Below are 21,070 nucleotides of genomic sequence, written 5' to 3'. Positions count from 1 at the left end.
AACGATTAGCGTTTTAATAAATAAATAAATAAATAAATATAAAAATATATATATAAATATATATAAATATATATAAATATATATTTTTATTTATTTATATATTTATGTATATATTATTTTAAGTTGTATATGTTTATACTCCTACCTTCTTTTTTATTTTTTTTATCTTGTTATTTGTTATGTCTTATTAAAATATATATATATATATATATTTTTTTTTGTCAACCCCTTAACAATAAATATATGCAGCACTTTTAAAATGTGATATCCATTTTGCATATACACCTAAAAAATAAAATAATATAAAAGATTATATTATATTGTTATGTATTATCCTATTTGATATTATAATATGCACCATTAGCCTTTCGACAATATTTTTTATCCACATTATATATATATATATATATATATTTTTTTTTTTTTTTTTTTTTTTTTTTGTCATTTTACTCTTTCATCATTTTTATGAATTATGGGTATATCAAACTTGCTACAATTTTTAAAGCCTATAATAAAGAACTCACATATCAGCAAATATGAAAATGAAGTGGTTGGTGTGGATATAATGTGCTGGATACACCGTGGGTTAATTAGTTGTGCTTATGATATTGCCACTGATCAATATAATGATAGTTATTTAAGTTTTATTGAGAAAATGCTAGTACCAATATTTAATCATAATATAAAGGTGGTCTTTGTTTTTGATGGAGAAGAATTACCCGAGAAAAAAAAAGAAAATATGATAAGAAAGAATAGAAGAGAAAAAGCAAAAATGGAATTAAAAGAAATAATTAGCAAAGTAAAAAATCCAAGAACTAATGAAATGGTTTTAAAGAAATGTATACAAGCTATAAGTGTTTCTAAAGAAATAATTGATAGTGTTAAAGATTTTTGTAAAAAAAAAAATATTGATTATATTATTTCTCCTTATGAAGCTGATGCTCAATTATCTTATTTATGTAGGATGGGATTTATATCATGTGCTATTAGTGAAGATAGTGATTTATTAGTTTATGGTTGTCCTAGGGTGTTATATAAATTAAAAAATACTGGTGAGTGTAATGAAATTAGCTTAATGCCTATTAATGATCTTATTGATTGGAATATAATCAATAAAATAAAGAATCCATTATCTAACAGTAATAATGAATTTTATATTACACCTATTAAGAAATTACAAAATTCAGATGATAACGATTCAGATATGTCATTAGATGAAGAATCTTCCTCAGAATTTATAAATAATGATGAAGATATTCCAAATAATAATGAATATATAAATATATCAAAAAAAAATAAAACTATTGTAAATAATAACAATAAGAAAAAAAAAAAAAAAAAAAAATCAAATATAAAAAAAAATGCGCAAAAATCAAAATGTGATAATATAATGAAACAATATATTGAACACTTTCATTGGCCTGAAGAATTATTTAAATTACAATATTTTAATATAGATATGTTTTTAGCTATGTGTGTTTTAAGTGGATGTGATTATAGTAATGATTTCCATATAACTGGAATGGGTATTAAAACTGCATATAATTTAATATTCCAACATAAAAATATAGAAAATATTTTCCATTTTCTTATTTCGAATGATAGATGGAGAAATAAAATACCAGAAAATTTAAATACATTTGATAAATTAATCAATACATATCAAAAAATTAAAAATGCATTTCTAAATCATCAAGTTTATGATTTTATATTACGTAAAAATATTCCAATTAATGAATCTTTTAAATCATCTTTTATGAATAAAAATAGTAATACGCTTATTCAACAAATAACAGAAGCATCTTTATTATATGACCCCGTATTAAAAATTGATAACTGTTTAAATAATTATCCTGAAATAAATGACATCCCATTGATTTCTTCGCACATAAAGGAGGATGATTATAACAAAGGTGGTAATACATACAACAAGTATGATAATACATACAACAAATATGATAATACATACAACAAAGATGATAATACATACAACAAATATGATAATACATACAACAAATATGATAATACATACAACAAATATGATAATACATACAACAAATATGATAATACATACAACAAAAGTTGTGATAATTTTAATACAAATGATGTTAATTCTTCCTTTTTTAATAACCATCCAATTTACACACAATCAACTAATTCAACATCCTTTGAAAATATTTTTAAAGATTTTACATCTGAATGTTTTGAGTATCTAGAAATTTGCCCTCCAGCATTTATGGATCCTCAAAATAATAATATTCCAAATAATTGTAAAAGTGAAAATTTTCATAAAAAAAATGAACAAAACAATTTTGTGAATTCATCTTTTTATAATATTATAACACAAGAAGAAGTAATTCAACATACAGATGAATCTCGTCCATTCACCCATAAAGATACTAACATATCAAACGAAATAAATGAATATGATCATATCACTTCTAATGTAACATATAATGAATATAAAAACAAAACAATACCAAATTGTAATGAATATATTAATAAAAGAAAAATAAATGATTGTATAACATCATTCAATTTAAAAAAAAAAAAAATGAAAACAACCTCAATTCATACCTCTCCCAGTAATTCACAAGATAATTTAACAATACAACATATAGAAACACTTGATTGGAATAATAAAAATGTTAATGACAAGGAAATAAATAATAATATATATGAAAAAAGTTCTACTTATGATGAAACCCTGAACTCTGAACGAGCGAATGTACCTTCGATGCCTGATAATAATTATCAAATATGCGAAAAAAAGGATAACCTTTTGAAAATCAATAACAATCCTTGCCATACTAATAATATAATACAAACACATAATGATCATTATATAAACAAAACATATGACAAACATGATAATAATAAAGTTAATATAAATATATGCGATGATATAAGTACTACTAATAATGATCAAAGTGAAAAAATGGATGATGAAAAAAATGAATTTATACAAATAAAAAGTGCGAAAAATATTTATGAAAATATGAAAAAAAACTTTTTACTTTTTAAAACATTAGATCAAGATATAAACACACCTAGTAAGTTTTTAAATGTTAAAGGGCAAATAAATATGCAGCAAGATTGCAAACGAGATAATAAGGTGGCATATCTAAAAAGTTATAAAATGACAGAAGAGAAAAATGATATATGTGGTGAAATAAAAGAGAACATATGTGATGAATTAAAAAATGATATATGCTGTGAAATAAAAAGTGATATATGTGAAGAAATAAAAAATAACATATGTGAAGAAATAAAAAATAACATATGTGATGAATTAAAAAATAACATATGTGATGAATTAAAAAATAACATATGTGATGAATTAAAAAATAACATATGTGATGATTTAAAAAATAACATATTTGATGAATGTCATAATATAACAAATAATACACCCAATCGTATAACGAAGTGTATACAAAATAAAATGACAAGCTTATCACAAGTAATAGAGGAAAATTCTTTAAATGATAAAAAAACAAAGGATACAAATTTTAATAAAGATTTATATACAAATAAAACATACTCAATTAATAAACATACTGAAATTAATTTACAAATAAATGATAAAAAAAAAAATGATTTGTTAAGAAATACTTTAGAAGAAAGTAGGAAATCTTCCCTTACATCTTATAAAAATAAAACTCCTTCAAAACATGTTAATTCTAAAAGCCAATTAAGGATTACTAATTTTTTTAAAAGGATAGATAAAAAAACAAATGAAAATCATAATATACATAGTACACAAAAAATACTTAATGATCATAATAATAATTGTAATGATAATATACAAAATGACAAATTTCATACAAATATATTTATGAATACACCACTAAACTATTCTGTAGAATATTCTGAAGAAGATTACATAAACTCTTTTAATGATAACTATTCAGATATAAAAAACTTTCAAAAATTAAAAAAAAAAAAAAAAAGAAATCTTAAAAATACTCCTCAAAGTTATAGTATTAAAGATCATTTTGCCGTTTCTTTGCAAAGTCAAGATAAAAATGATAAATTAAGTTTTACAAATCATAATAATACCTTAGAAAAAGATATTTTATTAAATCAAGATGAAAAACAATTACAATTTAATCATAATTCAATTAATAAAGAAAAAAATAAAAACAATCATTCACAAATATATTCTTTAATAAATGATGATGATGATGGTGATAATCATAATATAATTACAATAAATAATAATATATCAAATTTAAATATACAACAAAATGAGCAACAAATTTCAAATCATAATACAATCATAATCCGATCAAATAATCATCAACCAAAAATTTCTAACGAAAATGTAAAATCTAATAATATACTCACAGAACATAATACACAAAATAAACACAACACTATACTCAAATCTACAGACAAATTACAATATGATAATATACAAAAAAATAAAGAAACTTCACAAAAAATTAATGTGGAATATATACTTCAAAATCTTAATTATAACTATCAGCCAAAAAATCAAAAAATTAATACTTTTGATTATTTCAAGGAGAAGGAAAATATTAACCATTGTAATCCTTACATTGATCATAATTTATAAATGCAAAATAATGACCTCCGTTCACTACATATTTATTTTGTATATATAAACATATATATAAATATAAATATATATATATATATGTATGTGTGTGCTTGTTTTATTTAATCGTTGTGTCCCTAGCAACTTTTAAAATATTATACATTATAATATTTTCACTTTACATTATTTATATATTATTTATTTTTTTCCATAAACCAATATGCCGAGACACACTTTTTTTCAAACTATATTTTTTTATTTTTTACAATTTAGACAATCTGTAAATATTAAAATAATTTTTAGTAGCAAAAAAATAAAAATAAAAATAAAAAAACATTAAAAAAAAATTAAAACACTAAACAATTAAAATTTAGAATCACTACAAAAATAAAAATATATATATATATATATATATATATATAATAAAACAAAATAAACAAAATTAAAGATAGATAAAAAAAATAGATTAAAATATATACATATATATACAAATATATTTTTTTTTTTTTTTATTTATTTGTCCTTAATAAATATGTTGCACTTCTTCCAAGAACAAATAAGAAAATGTTTTCATTATAAATGTTTTTATGATAAATGTTTTTATGATAAATGTTTTTATTATAAATGTTTTTATTTTTTTTTTTTTTTTTTTTTTTTTTTTTTTTTTTTTTTTTTTTTTTTTTTCTCATGGTGACATAATATATCAAAGTATGATTATATTTTTTTTCTAATCATTTTTTTTAATATTATCCCAATATGCATCTCATTATTCATCCTTTTTTCTCATCTATTAATTTTTTTTTTTTTTATTCATACTTCCTAATCGATCCATATTTTGGCATACAAATTAAAGCACTGGTTCTATTGTGACTATGCTGAGCTGGTGATACTAATACACCTGTATCGTGAATATCATTTGATATTATATTATCTCCATAAATGATATTACTCTTCTTATTACTCATATTATTATGTTCATTGGTTTTTATATAATGAACCTCTCCCTTTGGTTGATATCTCTCATTTACATTACGAATGTGATACATCTTTCTTGTGCTATCATTCGTACTAACCAAGTGGTTGTAAGGAACCAAACTATTCACATAATTATTCCTTTTATTCTCATCTACTAACAAATAATCCTTCTTTTGAACACATTTTTTTTTTTTTCTATCCCCATTTTTGGAAGGAATTATATTTTTACTATCATTTAGATAAAAAAAATTCATCTTATGCATCTTAGTACTTACATAAGGATTCGTACCATATGCTATTTCTGTTTGTTGATTTTGATTCACTTTATCAGATTTTAAAAAGTTCCTATAATAATTTTCCATACTTGTATTCACATTATTATATACCACATTATGTGATATATTTAGATTATTATTCTCTTCTTTCATATCATATATTGCTTGGTCCTTTCTACTTTTATTATATACCTTATGCAATAAATGAAAAATATCTGTGTCTTTCTTTTCTACGTTTATATAATAAAACGTGTTCGAACTACTATCGACTTCGTTATGATTATGATGAGTAGTATTATAATCATATTTATCAAGATGGGGATAGTTCTTATTAGTATATATATCATTATTATATTCTCCTCTATAATGTATATCCCTTTTATATTTATCTCCATTATATTTATCACTGTCATTTAAATCAATATTAATTTTATTATAACATAACTCTTTGGTAATATTATTCTTTTTGTTTTGTGAATCCCTCAACATTTGTCCATATCTATTTTTCAAATGTTCCAACTTTTTCCTATTTTCTTCTAATGCACTAATATTATCCATACCATTATTTACATCATCATTTATTTTTCTCCCTTCATCTGTTTCTTTTATTATATAATTTTTTTTCACATTTAATTTATTTTCTAATTTCCTTTCAAATGTTAACCAGCTCTTTTCAATTTCATTTATAAGTTGGTTCTTAGTCACCTTTTTCTTCACATATATTTGTGTTCCATCTTTTTTATCATTCCTCAAGTCTTTCAATCGTTCAGAACGTACTGAAAAATTATTACTATCAGGAACATAATTCTCTTCATCTCTTCTTGTATCTCTTATCATTTTATCACCATTTCCACAATTTTTAATTATATCATAATTTTTATGATTATCACTATTATATTTATCAAATTCAATATAATAAGAAAACTTATCCTTAAAATTTTTTCCAATGATTGTTTTGTTTTTTAAGTTACTATAAGAAAAATTTTCGCTTACAGACCTTTCTCTATCCAGTAAATTATATGCATTGTCATAAACATAAATCTGTTTATCATCATAATATTTATTATTTCCACATTTAAGATACTTACTATCCTCTCTTAACAATTCACACATAATTTTATTATTATCATTCACATCTTTCTTACTACTCATTTTATCACATGTATATCCTTTTATATGATCAAAATTATTTATCTTATTAATGACCAAATTATTTATTCCAAAATTATTTATAGAATTCTTCCTATTACTAAGATTAGTGAAATCCGATATATACGACTTTTCATTTTCCACACAATTATTATTCTTATTTGTTTTTTCATTTTTTTCTTTTTCTCCATTCAAGGATGTACTTGATTTTATTTTATCACCATCATTAATTTTGTTTATTTTATTTGAATTTATTAATTTCTTTTCTTTATCTAATAATTTGCAATCATACTTAATACTACTCAAAGGCATATCATATTCCTTTTTGATGTTCTTAATACTTTCCTTTCTTTCTCCTACATTCATACATTTCATCAAATCTTCACTTATTTTTTCTTTCTTATTTTTATCATCATCCTCCTCCTCCTCCTCTTTCTTTTGTTTTAAATTTTTAGTATCATTCTGAAGTAAATCAAAATATTCATTTTTCATATATTTGTATGTATCCCTCATTGTATCAACATTATCTTTATTCCCTACATTTATAATTTCATCATTTTTATTATTAATGTTATTATAAACTTTTGTATCACTATAATCATTAACCGTCTGTTTATTATCATAATTTATATCATTATTCATATTTTCTTCTTCATCCACATCCTGATTTATGTTATCTTCTTCAGTGCCATCATGATAATAATAAGAATGCTCATCAGAAAATTTGTCATATCGATCACATTGATCATATTCATCATATTCATCGTACTCATCATATTCATCATTTTCATCATTTACACTGCTCATCACTTTTAAGTTTTTATCATCATTTTTGAGTTCTGTTTGAAGTTCCTTTTTCATTTCCTTTATATCTTCCTTCATATCCTCATCCACATCTTCATCCACATCTTCAACCACATCTTCATCCACATCTTCATCAACATCCTCTTCTCCCTCTTCTATTTCATAATCTATAGTGTGCGTCTCTATAAAATTCAAAATACTCCTTTTATTCATATTTCCATTTTTATAAAACCACAAGTATTTCCTCTTTTTGTTCACATTGCACAATTTATCTTTCGCCTTTTTAATGCTACATTTATTAAAATTCCATTGTGCCAATAAAGAACTGAATGATTTAAATTCATAATCGCTGTAAATTTTTTCTATACCTTTGAATGTATTCATAATTTTATTCACGTCAAACTTATCTTTACCTTCATCATTATCCTCCTCATTATTAACCTCCTCCTTTTCATCATCATACAAAATACTATCCATATGTTCCCTTTTCTTTATATCACTAATACCCTTTTCTTCTTTTTTTGAATTAATAAAATTATACAAATAAAATTCTTTTATATTTTGTAACCTTTTTTTACTCTCATACTTGTTGGTAATATATTGAAAAAAAACAAACTTTTTCAAAAAATATAATTCTCTTTTTAATTTTTTTATATCCTCTTCATACATATGAGAATTATAGTTTTTGTTGCCTAATGGAATTTTCCTTGCCTTAGATACCAATTTTAAAGAAGATAAGGTCTCGCGTGCATTTTTCATCGATGAAGATATAGTACAAATAAATACTGTTTTACTTGAACCTCCTAAAGAATCTTGCAATAATCTAGTCAATATAGAATTTCGATAACTAATATTTTTGTTACCTTTTGATAATTCATTTATACATAATGATAATGCAGATAAACTTTTATTGATAGAACACACTTCTGTGGAATATAATTTTTCATTAGATGCAGCATATTTTTCATTACCAGCTAAATCAATTAATAATAAATTACCTGACTTCACATTATCAAATTTTGAATTATTCGTGTATCTTAATTCGATTTTATATATTGAATGTGATCGAGTTGACATTTCATTGGTTTTTGTAATTCGGCAAGCTCGGTTACTAGTTCCATCTATTAAAAGTTCAATTAGTTCTTCGCAACTATTAACTTCAACTGTCAATAAACCTGACACAAAAGACCCATTCCCAGAGTTGTAATTATTACAATTACTATTACTATTGCTAACATTGTAATTGTTGTTATTACTATTACCCACATATTTCGACTTTAGTGTACTTAAATAAGGTGCTGACTCATTATAAGGATTTAATAAATCAAAAATTCTATCATTATATAATTGCATATAAGATGCATATACCTTCACATCTTTAAAAATTTCTTTCTTTTTTTCATCTTTCATATTTATATTTGTTGTATTCTCTTTATTTGTATTATCTTTTAATTTACTTACATTATCGTATGATAATTTTATAGACGTTAATCGATTCATTATTTCTTCACAAGCTCTAGGTATCATACCTTTGTTCTTTGAATTTAAAACATATCGTATTTCCTCCATTAAATCTTTTCCATTATATTTATATTCATTTTTATACTCTGTAAAAGTTTTATAATTTTCATATTTTGTTGTATAACTAGTTTCATTAAAGCACTCTATATTATTTTTATTATTATATCTACAATATGATATATTATTATTATGTGAGGTATCATTTCCTTTTTTGTAACTACCAGAATTGGTACTTACTAAAGGCATTATTGTCCTAGGTAATAAATGAGATATAGGTTGAGAACATGATCTTTTCCTATCATATATAATATTATTACTATTATTATTACTACTATTATTATTTAAAAATTTTATACTAGGTATATTTGGATAATATTCATTTGGTGGTATTCTTCTTATAGGCAAGCGGATTTTTTTCTTTTTCTTTTTAATCAATTCCATAATATCAGGACCTATCATCGTATAGGTTTTACCAGTACCTGTATGTCCATGAGCAAATACAGTTGTATTTTTAAAATGAAAAAGTGAATCAACACAAAAACAAATACTTTTCCAAATATCATTTTGTGTATTTTCTTCATTAAATACTTTATCAATCAAAAATTCACTCCTGCGAATTTCATCTGTCACCCCATAATTTATTAATATTTTATTTCTTCCTATTTGCGTAATAGCTTTTCCATATTCACATTCAGCCTTATTTGACGGTTTAATTCTTATGCATGTTTTTATTTGAGATTTATTCCAATTCATATCTAAATTGTTTTCTAAATTTTCTTCATAATTCTCTGTTAAAAAATCAATATTTTTTTGCCTCTCTTCATTCAATATTACTACATCTTCTTTATCGTTCACGAAATTATCCTCAACTACTTTGTTCTTCTCTCCTTTGTTTATATCTTTTATGTTCATTTTTTTATTTTCATTATATAATTCATTTAAATTTGTATCTTTAATATTTCCATATACATCATAGTGTTTATTCTCATTTGTATAATTTGAATAACATATATTACCTATTTTTTTCTCATTATTTTCTTCTTTTTCATTTTCCACATTTTCAAAATAATCACATTTAGTAAGTGTATTCATATCTTCTACATTCTCTCCATAGTCACTAATACGCTTATTTAATATTAATTCATTTTTATAAAAAACAAGATCATCTGGTTGTTTTATTTTCTTTATCTCATTATTAGTGCTCTTGTCGTCTATACACACATTTGTAGATTTCAACGTATATTCCTCTACACTTTCTGATTCATTATTATCTATGCTTAAGGTACTTTGTTTAGAATATTCCTTATCACATTTACTTCTCTTATCAGAATATTCCTGATCACTTTCTATTTCAACAGTTATACTTTTATCATACATTTGAAGATCTTTATCAATACCATTATTATCATCGAAGTTATTATAATGAATATCTTGTCCTTTCTTATTATCTAAATCTGATGAATACAAAAGTTTACATTTCTGAGATGCACATGGCTCATTCATTATGTTACCTTATTTCAACAAAAAAAAAAACAAAATAAAATAAAATAAACAAATCAATAAATAAAAATAAAAAAAAAAAAAAAAAAAAAAATTGTCTATATGAAGTAATCTCTAACAGTCCAATTTTTTTTTTCCTTTATATATTACTTAATGCAAAAAACAATTACATGTCTATTACATATGTATATATATATATACGTTAAAATATTGGGTTCATTAAAAATTGTCATCCATATTATTTAACCTTCTAACAACATTAAAATGGATTTAAAAAAAAAAAAAAAAAAAAAAAAAGGGAAAATTTACTTTGTCATTATTTTCCCATTTTACACATTTTCTTTTGAACTAAAATAAATAAATAAATAAACAAACAAACATATATATATATATATATATATATATATATATATATATTATCAAATGGAAAATATAAAAAATAAAATTAACAATACAGATTAAACATTTTAATATATCTATGTAAACAACAAAAAGTCAACATATTAAAATATGCCTTCAACCTTATCACAGCTGAAACGATAATGTATAAGTTAATGATTTAACTCTTTCCTTTTTTATGTAATCCATAAATATAACATATGCATATATATATATATTTTCTTTTTTGATTTGGGCCTTAAAGATGCTTGTTCATAAATATATGTAAACTTCTACAGTTGTTTATAGAACAAAATATATATTATTAACATTATTAAAATCCTCATTTATTATGAACACGTTCATAAAACCTTAACATGTTAATAATTTTTTAGAATTGTAAAATACATAAAAAATATAATAGCTTCTTTACACACACCATTTTTTTTTTTTTTTTTTCCCATGTAGAATTTAATAGCTATAATTATTATTTGTTCAGGAAAAAATAAAATAAATAAATAAGGATAAAAAACAAAAAAGAAACAAATAAAGGAATAAAAATTAAAACAAAATGAAAAAAACAAAAATTAAGAAGAAAAATAAGAAACAAAAAGTATAGAAAAAAAAAAAAAAAAAAATGTAAATGAAAATGTCTTATTTTTTTTTATAATATAAAAAAAAACAAAAATTAAGAAGAAAAATAAGAAACAAAAAGTATAGAAAAAAAAAAAAAAAAAAATGTAAATGAAAATGTCTTATTTTTTTTTATAATATAAAAGTAATTTTTTTTCATTAGCTGATTGATCTTATTTAAGCTATTTTTTTTTTTTTTTTTTTTGCAAATTTTATGCACATTTAATTTTTTAACTTTGGATAATTTTTTTTTTTTTTTTTTACAACTCTATATATTGAAAAAAAAAAAAAAAAATAAAATAAATTATGCCATTTACTACACCTGTTTTATATTATTTTATTTTTATAAGATAATATGTCATTTCTATGAAGAAAAAATAAAATATGCCACGAGAATTTGTCATTCATGAGAATATAGTAAAAATATATAAATACAATAAATTGTATAAAAGTTAAATGCTGATGTCGTAATTTTTTTTTTTTTTTTTCCTGGAGGGAGAGAGTGATTTGATTTTTCTTTCTTTTTCATGTTAATCTTGTTTATATTATATTATATATATATATATATATATATATACTTTATAAATCATAGGGGAAAAATAAAATAAACAGTGGTTATGAATTAACATGATAATAAAATTTGAAATATTATTTTTTCAATATCCAAAGAAACAAACTTAACAATTTATAATAGTATTTATATTGATTATAGTTGAACAAGTATATATTATTAATTTCCAAGTATATATAACAAAAAATACATACATATATATATATATATATATATATATATATATATATATGTATAATAAACATATATATTCCAGAGAATAGTTCTTTTATTTTCTTTGTATTGATAACTTAAAATACAAAATTTTATTCGATTAGAAACAGATAGTCAAAATTTTATGAAATTGGATTGATTTATATATATCCCAGATTTAGTATTTTTATATGTGTATATTTTATAAAAAAATTATATATATATAATGTATATATATGTATATATTTTATGCTTCCTTTTGTGTTACTAAAATGTTTTGAAGCTCTATTCTTCATTTCATTATTATAAAAATTTTTAATATATATTTTTACATATCGATAATACTTTATACTTATGCTATTATATAACACATCAAAAAAAAGATATATTTTTTTATTTAGAACATATATGAACGAATACATTATATGTTATGTAATTATATTTCTTCTCTTTTTTATCATGCATTTTTTGTACAATAATTATATGTTGTAAAAAATGTAAAATATATATATATATATATATTCATATTATTTAATTTTTTTTTTTTTTTTTATGATAAATACTAAATACACATTTTTAATTTCAATATATTACAAAATTTTTATGTTATATTTGAAAATATATTTCTATAATAAAGGTTTTTTTTTTAAAAAAAAAAATAAATAAATTGAAATAAAATTGTACACCTTTAATGTTTATACAACATTTGTAAACGATCTCATCTTATTTTATGTGTTGTGAGAATTTAATAGAAAATTTCTTTTTTTTTTTTTTTTTTTTTGTATATGCATTATATTATATATATATATATATATATATATATATGTGTTAAATAATATATATAATTATAAGTACAGAAAATTAAAAAAAAAAAAAAAAAAATAGCTATATTCTACAAATAAAATTTTTTTTTTTTTTTGTTTAATCTTAATATTATTTCAATGGGATAATTTTTTTTTAATTAATGAGAACTATAAAAGTATATATTTATAATGATCACTATTTATAATTTTTTTTTTTTTTTTTTAAGTATTTAATTTTTTGTTCTTTATATAAATATGAAAGTTATTCCAGTCTTGGTTTTGAATTTTTTTTTTTTTTTTTTTTATAGTATTCAATTAAAATTTTCATATTTTGCCACATGAATATATTTAAATTAACATAATATATATAAATATATATTATAATATTATGTTTCGTAGTATTTTATAAATATTATCGTTTCATTATATTTGTTTCTTTAAAATAAATAAAAAAAAAAAACAAACAAACAATAATAAGAATAATATATATATATATATATATATATATATATATATATATAATATTTATTTATTTATTTATTTTCTCATTTTTATGACATATTTGCATATTCTTGGTTTTTTTTATTTTATTTTCTTTTTTTTTTCTTTTTTTTTTCTTATGATTATATGCTCATCATATGCATTTAACAAATTAATATAAATGGATGTCTTGAGTAAAGATATTTCTTCAGATGATAATTTAAAGAGAATTGAATTTTTTAATAAGGGAAGTAATGATATATTGGAAGATATAAAAAATGACAAAATATTAAAAAATGAAAATAGTGTTTTAAAATCGTTAACTCTGAATGATCGAAATAATATAAATAATATAAAAAATATAAATAAAATAAATCATACACACAATAATACGAATACTTATAAAAGTAGTAATAGTAATAATAATAGTAACATATACAATTTTGATAGTAATGAATTGAATAATTGTGATCTTTATAAAAATATATCCATAGCAGATGAACTAGACTATTATAATAAAGATGTAGACAATACATGTAATACGAATAAAGAGAAAATAAAAGAAAATAATAACGAGGTAGATATTGTATATTCTTATGTCATCAACGATTCACAAAAAAACGTAGATTCAAACAATGAATTGATATCTATGAATATATCAATTGATGAAGGAGACAATTATGTTTTAAAAAAAAGGATAAAGAAATTACCCTTTTTCAGATATGGTCATTTTTTATGTTTAACAAAAAATGGCTGTATACTAGCCATTGGAGGAACAGATGGGAAAAAAAAATATGGACTAGTTGAAAAATATTGTATGGAAAATAAAAAATGGAAACAAATAAATATCATGCACTTTTCAAGATCCAATTTTTGTGGTATATGTACAGATAATAATGATTTATTTATATTAGGTGGAGAAGGAGATGAAAGAATATTAAAAAGTGTCGAATATTTTGATAGTAAAATAAATTCTTGGAGATCTTTACCTCCACTTAATTGTGTCAGACATTCAGCTAGTGCTATTTTCTTTCAAAACATGATTTTTATTATAGGTGGAAAAGATGGAATTGGGGAATATGGAAAAGTTCATAAAAGTGTAGAAATGTTAAATTTGAAGGAGAAAAATATGAGATGGGTTATGTGTAAATCATTGAAACAAGCTCGCCTAGGGTTAGCAACTATAGTTTTTAAGGGCAAAATATATGCAATAGGTATGAATAATGTGTTACATAATAGATGGGGGCTGTGGAAAAAGCAGCACACCATTTTTGTATCTCAACATATATATATATGTATGTATGTATGTATGTATGTATGTATTTATTTCTTTATATTCTTTTTATAGGTGGCTCAACAGGTGTTAAAAATTTAAGCTCAGTCGAAATTTACGACTTTCAAATTAATAACTGGGTTGACGGCCCAAATATGAACTTACCTCGATCCAATATGGTCGCCTTTATTTGGGAAAATCATTTGGTGGTATATGGAGGCATAAATAAACATAAAGGGGTAATATATTTTATTAAATATTTTATTTTCAGAATTTATATGAATATATATTATATTTGCATTTTGGGAAAATACGTTAATAAACATAAATATAACAAATACATAAATGTTATGGTATTATATATTTTTTATTTATTTATTTATTATTTTATAGGACCTTATTAATAGTGCTGAAATATTCAATGAAAAAAAGAATTGTTGGGAACTACTAAATAATAATGTATAAAAAAAAAAAAATAAAAAAAAAAATATTTAATAATTCTAATAATTTAAATATATGTTTTATATGCTCATATTATCTTTTTGTGGACTCTTTTATTCAAATAAGAAATAAAAAAAAAAAAAAAAAAAAAAAAAAATTTCCATTTTGTGTAACATTTATTACATAATATATATCTATATATATTATGCCTATATATACAATAATATATCTATGTTTTTTTTTTTTTTTTTTTTTTTTTTTTTTTCCAGGCGAAAACTTAAGATATAATTTTTATTTTTTTATTCATATTTTAAAATTATTAAAAAAAATTTTAATAAATATAATTTATAATACATTTTACATTTTTACAATTTTGGTGACATTTTAAAAGTAGTCTCTATGATAAAAAAAAATTTAAATTACATGTTATATTATATGTATTTAAAAAAAAATAAAATAGAATATACATATATATATATATACATATAAATAAATAATACATATATATTTCATTATATATATATTATATTTTATATAATAATTTTTTATTTTTTATTTTTTATTATATATGTTTTAAAAAAAAAAAAATGGTCTTGTAGATTAATTAAAATTAATATAAAAACAAAATTATATAATAATTATATATTTTTTGGTATTTTTGTTCCAAACATATATATTTATTCCTTTTAATAAACAAAATATAAAAATATTATATATATTATATATATATGTATAATATGTATAATTTTTTTTAATTTTAAATAATATTTGATATAAATATTTAAAAGTGGAATAAGGAAAAAATATATAAATATTTTTTTTTCTGCTGTACTATTCTGCTTACCTTTATTTTTATTTCCATTTTATTTTTAAATAATATGTATGTATATATATATATATATATATATATATATATATATATATTTATTTATATGTAAATATTTCCCTTAAATAATTTAATTTAAATATAAATTGTTATATATTTTTTAAATTAATATAATTTATATTTATATAATATTGTGAATGAAAAACATCACATTTATATAACATTTTTTATTATGAAAATAAGAGTATGGTAAATTATCATACAATTAAGAAAAAAATAAAATAAACCAAACCAAACCAAAGCGAAAGGTTTATATTTTTTAATTAAAAATGGGAAATTTTTAAAATATAATATTATATATATATATATATATATATATATATATATATATATTATTATATATTTTGTATTGAATAACCTTTTCAATGTTATTTATCAACTTGTAGAATTTAATTTTTTTTTTATTTTTTTTTTGTTTGTTTTTTTTTTGTTGTGTTATTCTTTATTTTTCTTTTGTAGATCACACCCACACTGAAAAAAAAAAAAAAAAAAAAAAAGAAAAAGAAAAAAAAAAAGAAAAAGAAAAAAAAAAAGAAAAAGAAAAAGAAAAAGGGACTACTTATAAAAATATTAATAAAAAATTATAAAGAGTTAATGTTTTATCCATAAAAAAAAATAATATGATAAAAATAACTTATATGAAATTGTATTTTAAATATCAATAATGTATAACAATCATTATTGTGTTTAATAGATTTATTATTATCTTCCTTACTTCATTCCTTCGTTCCGTCCTGTTTTTTCTTTTTTTTTTTTTTTTTTTTTTTTAAAAATGGATTATAGATTTGTTTTGAAGCAACAGGAGTTATATATCCATATAGATATGGATAAGGAAAGAATAGAAGGGAATACTGTTATGAACATTTCTCTTTATATGCCGATTTATTATTTATATGACGAAGAAGATTTTATTAAGAATAATTATAATATAAATAATCTTAAAATAAGAAAAGAAGATAAAGATAAGAAGAAACAGGTGAAAGAAATTTTTTTAAAACAAGATGTGTGTTACAAAAAATTTTGTGAAAAGAAAAAAGAAAAGAAATTATTTGTAATTCTTCAAATTCCACATAATATTAATTCAAGTTCTTATTACGATATAGAATTAAATAATAAGGTACATGATAAATATTACATAATATATAATAGTTCACATAGTGCTTATTCATATGATGAAGAAAATAATATAAATGAAGCAAAGCATATGAATAATTATAACAATAATGAAAATATTATGGTAAGAAAGAATACAAAAAAAAATGTTTCTTGTAATAACGGCGAAGGTGAATTAACTTCACATCATAATTTAAAAGAAAAGGATAATAAAAATATAACAACCTATGAAAATGATGATACTATTATATATAATAATAATAATAATAATAGTAATATAACTTATGATGAATATAGAGAAGAATTTATGTCAGAAGAAAGAAAGAGTTATGAATTACAAGATAGTTTTAATATTATTGATTATATTTCTTTAAATAAATATGTGGATGAAAATTATATGAAAGAAAATAATTATATGTTTATAAATATAGATAAAGAAATATTGGATAAAGAAAAAGATAAAAATTATAAAAATTTTCTTAATTTTTGTAATAGTAATACATATGTAATTACAAATACAGATGAATATAATATAAAAATAAATTTTATTATAAGTTTGAAGTTTTCTTTTTATAATTTAAATTCGTATTATAATAAAACATATTTTAATAAAAAAAATGAACATGATTTACTTATTACTTTACAAAATTATTCAAAAGAAAATACATGGTTTCCAACACTCTCAAAATTTGATAGTATATATTCAAAATGTTCATGGCTAGCCATGTTTAAAATTCACAAACCATATTTTATTATTTCATCCAATACTTTAATAGGTATATATGAAGAAAAATATGAACCTGAATATCTAAATAAAGATGAAGATAAGTGTGAAACGATTAGTAAAAAAGAAATTGAAAGGAATTGTTTTGTTTATAAAACAACAAATAAATGTGCAAAACTATTCCCTCATCAAATTTGTGTATTTGCTGGAAGATTCGATTTTCTACACTTAAATAATTTAAATTTTAAAGGATTCGAAAAAATTAATTATGATTTTTTATATAAATATGAAAATATGTACAAAAATAACAAAATGTATAATTCGACGGAACAATTTAATAAATATAAATATAAAAATTTTAATTATAAAAATAAATATACTTTTTTCAAAGGAGAAAAAAAAAAAAACCAAAATAGCTATTTTGTTAGAAATGACCTGAACGGGTCAGGCAAAAGAAAACGTACAAATTCTCAACATTTGTATTATGACGATTCGGATAGTTTGAATGAGTATGATAATATGGGTAGCCGAATGAATGTGAATATAAAGAATGATGATAATAATAAAACAACTAATCATAATAATATTGATGGTGATAATAATAATAAAACAAGTAATCATAATAATAATGATGGTGATAATAATAATAAAACAAGTAATCATAATAATAATGATGGTGATCCGTTGGAAGATAATTTGTCGAATGATGAAAAATATAATCAAGTGAAAAAAAGGAAAACAGATATGAGCTCATTCTCTTTAATTACAAACAACAGTTATGATAATAAAAATGAAGGAACATACAATTATAATAAAAGGAATGATTATAAAAAGAAAATCGAATCTTTTATAAATATGGATAGAGTCAAATGTAATAATATAAAATATAAGAATTCCTTTGAACATAATAAGAAAGAAGTAGATGGTGATAATGAAATAACATATCATTATGAAAAGATAAATGATAAAGGTGTTCCTAACATTTATATTTTTTCTGTAAAGGATTATAAAAATGAATTAATCTATACAAATCTTCATATAGGTTATATTTTAAGGAATTTTATAGATATTAGTAAGGAAGTTTTTCCTTATGATAATTTAATAATATTATATCTTCCTATTGAATTTTGTGAATTACCTAATTTTTTTTATAATTCAGAAAATATAGAAAGTTCTATTAGTTGTCATATATATGATGATATAAAGAATGGATATAATTTATTTTCAAATAGTAATATATTAAATTATAAAATTATTGAACCATATATATATATGAAAAATAATAAGTTCTTCCTATTTGGAAATGTAATCATTTTTTCTACAAGCATATTACATAATATATATGATGTTTTATTTAATATGAATATTTTTAGTTATAAAATAATAATAGCAGAAGGTTTATTATCTTTATGTTTTCAAAATTATATAGATACTATGAAAAATGAAAATATTTATTTCTTGTATATGCTTAAAAGTTTTATGTTACAAAAATTTATTGAAACTATGTTTGGAATTGTTGAGATAAATGTTATTTTTTATGAATTACGTGAACGTTATTGTTCTCTAGTTGAACTTTTAGGAGATATTAATTTATATCATTCTTATGAAGAAAATAAAAATAATATATCACAAGAATTTCCTAGTCATTATATATTTAATAATTTATTTTATATTAAATGCTTTTTATGTGTACGCATCTTTTTCAACATACTTAAAAATTTCACCTTTTGTAGTACTATTCATCAATATTGTTTTTTTCTTTTCTTTAATTATTTTAAAAACAAGGGAAAGCTTATACACTCAACAAAATTTTGGAAAAAGGTAAAAATGAAATGAAATATATAACATGAAAATGTTTTAAAGTTATATGTTATAAATGTTATATGTTATAAATGTTATATATGTCATATATATTATATGTGCATAATATTTATAATGTATTAATTTTTATTATTATTATTATTTTATTTTATTTTATTTTTTTTTATTTTTTCACCCTCATCTCTCTCCTTTTATTAACCTAGGTCTTTAACGAATGCACGAGGAGGTACATAGAAAACTACAAACAACTGCCCAAAAATAAATTCAAAATAAAAAGTGCCGATTTTAATATAACTAGCAGTGAACTAAAAAGTGAAGAACATGAACAGTATCAACTATTTGAAAAATATTATGTGGACTTTTTCAAAACATATATTAAAGGATATGGTATATGTCAATATATTCTTACTTTTAATATACATTTACAAAGGAAGGGAACTTCAATGGATAATTTTAATTTTTTATTTAGTCAGAATTCAATTAATCCATTTGAATTTGTTGATAAAAATTATCATTCTAATTATTTTCTTGCTGATCTTTCATCTATGATCATATACGATTTGTTAGAACTTCATTCGTATCTTTCTATAAAAAATGGTACTGAAGATATTATTAAAAAAAAGAACTTATTATGTGAACATATGGATAAAATATATTCTGATAAATTATTAGATGTTCCATCTTCTGATATATTTTATAATATGGAAGACACATATTTATTATTTTTAAAAAAAAATTTCTATCAAATTGAACATGTTTATGATGCATATGATAGAGAGAAAGTAAATAGAAAGTATATAAAACTTATAAATAAATATATAATTAAAAGAAATAAAAATTATGTTTTAATAAAAAAAAGAATAATGAATTTTATAAAAAGTTCCAATCTGCATTTGCATGGATATCTCAGAGATGATGTAATAAAAAATACAAACTGTGATAACAAAATGCAGAAAAAAAAAAAAAA

The 21,070-nt window shown here is 20.4% G+C and overlaps 4 protein-coding genes across 4 annotated transcripts; 3 read left to right on the top strand and 1 right to left on the bottom strand.

The window, feature by feature from the left end:
• Nucleotides 1-472: 472 nt before the first annotated feature.
• PGSY75_0725000 (putative exonuclease I) lies at nt 473-4,582 on the top strand (the record flags this gene model as incomplete). Its single annotated transcript, XM_018785091.1, has 1 exon — nt 473-4,582. One exon carries the CDS (start codon nt 473-475, stop codon nt 4,580-4,582), a length of 4,110 nt encoding a protein of 1,369 aa, XP_018642592.1.
• A 788-nt stretch (nt 4,583-5,370) lies between these two features.
• On the bottom strand, nt 5,371-10,791 carry PGSY75_0724900 (putative kinesin-19; the record flags this gene model as incomplete). The annotated part of the gene is made up of 1 exon (XM_018785090.1): nt 5,371-10,791. The coding sequence occupies one exon, from the start codon at nt 10,789-10,791 to the stop codon at nt 5,371-5,373; it is 5,421 nt and encodes a 1,806-aa protein (XP_018642591.1).
• A 3,235-nt stretch (nt 10,792-14,026) lies between these two features.
• PGSY75_0724800 (putative kelch protein) lies at nt 14,027-15,840 on the top strand (the record flags this gene model as incomplete). The annotated part of the gene is made up of 4 exons (XM_018785089.1): nt 14,027-15,059; nt 15,194-15,357; nt 15,512-15,577; nt 15,829-15,840. 4 exons carry the CDS (start codon nt 14,027-14,029, stop codon nt 15,838-15,840), a joined length of 1,275 nt encoding a protein of 424 aa, XP_018642590.1.
• Nucleotides 15,841-17,217: 1,377 nt separating this feature from the next.
• Nucleotides 17,218-21,070, top strand: PGSY75_0724700 (hypothetical protein; the record flags this gene model as incomplete). Its single annotated transcript, XM_018785088.1, has 2 exons — nt 17,218-20,103; nt 20,307-21,070. Coding segments are annotated over 2 exons (3,650 nt in total), but the record flags the coding sequence as incomplete, so codon positions are not given.

The sequence above is a fragment of the Plasmodium gaboni genome, chromosome 7 (assembly GCF_001602025.1).
Source record: "Plasmodium gaboni strain SY75 chromosome 7, whole genome shotgun sequence".
In the NCBI taxonomy this organism is placed as follows: Eukaryota; Apicomplexa; class Aconoidasida; order Haemosporida; family Plasmodiidae; genus Plasmodium; species Plasmodium gaboni.
The sequence above is the reverse complement of the archived record's forward strand: the minus strand, read 5'-3'. Positions and strand labels throughout refer to the sequence as shown.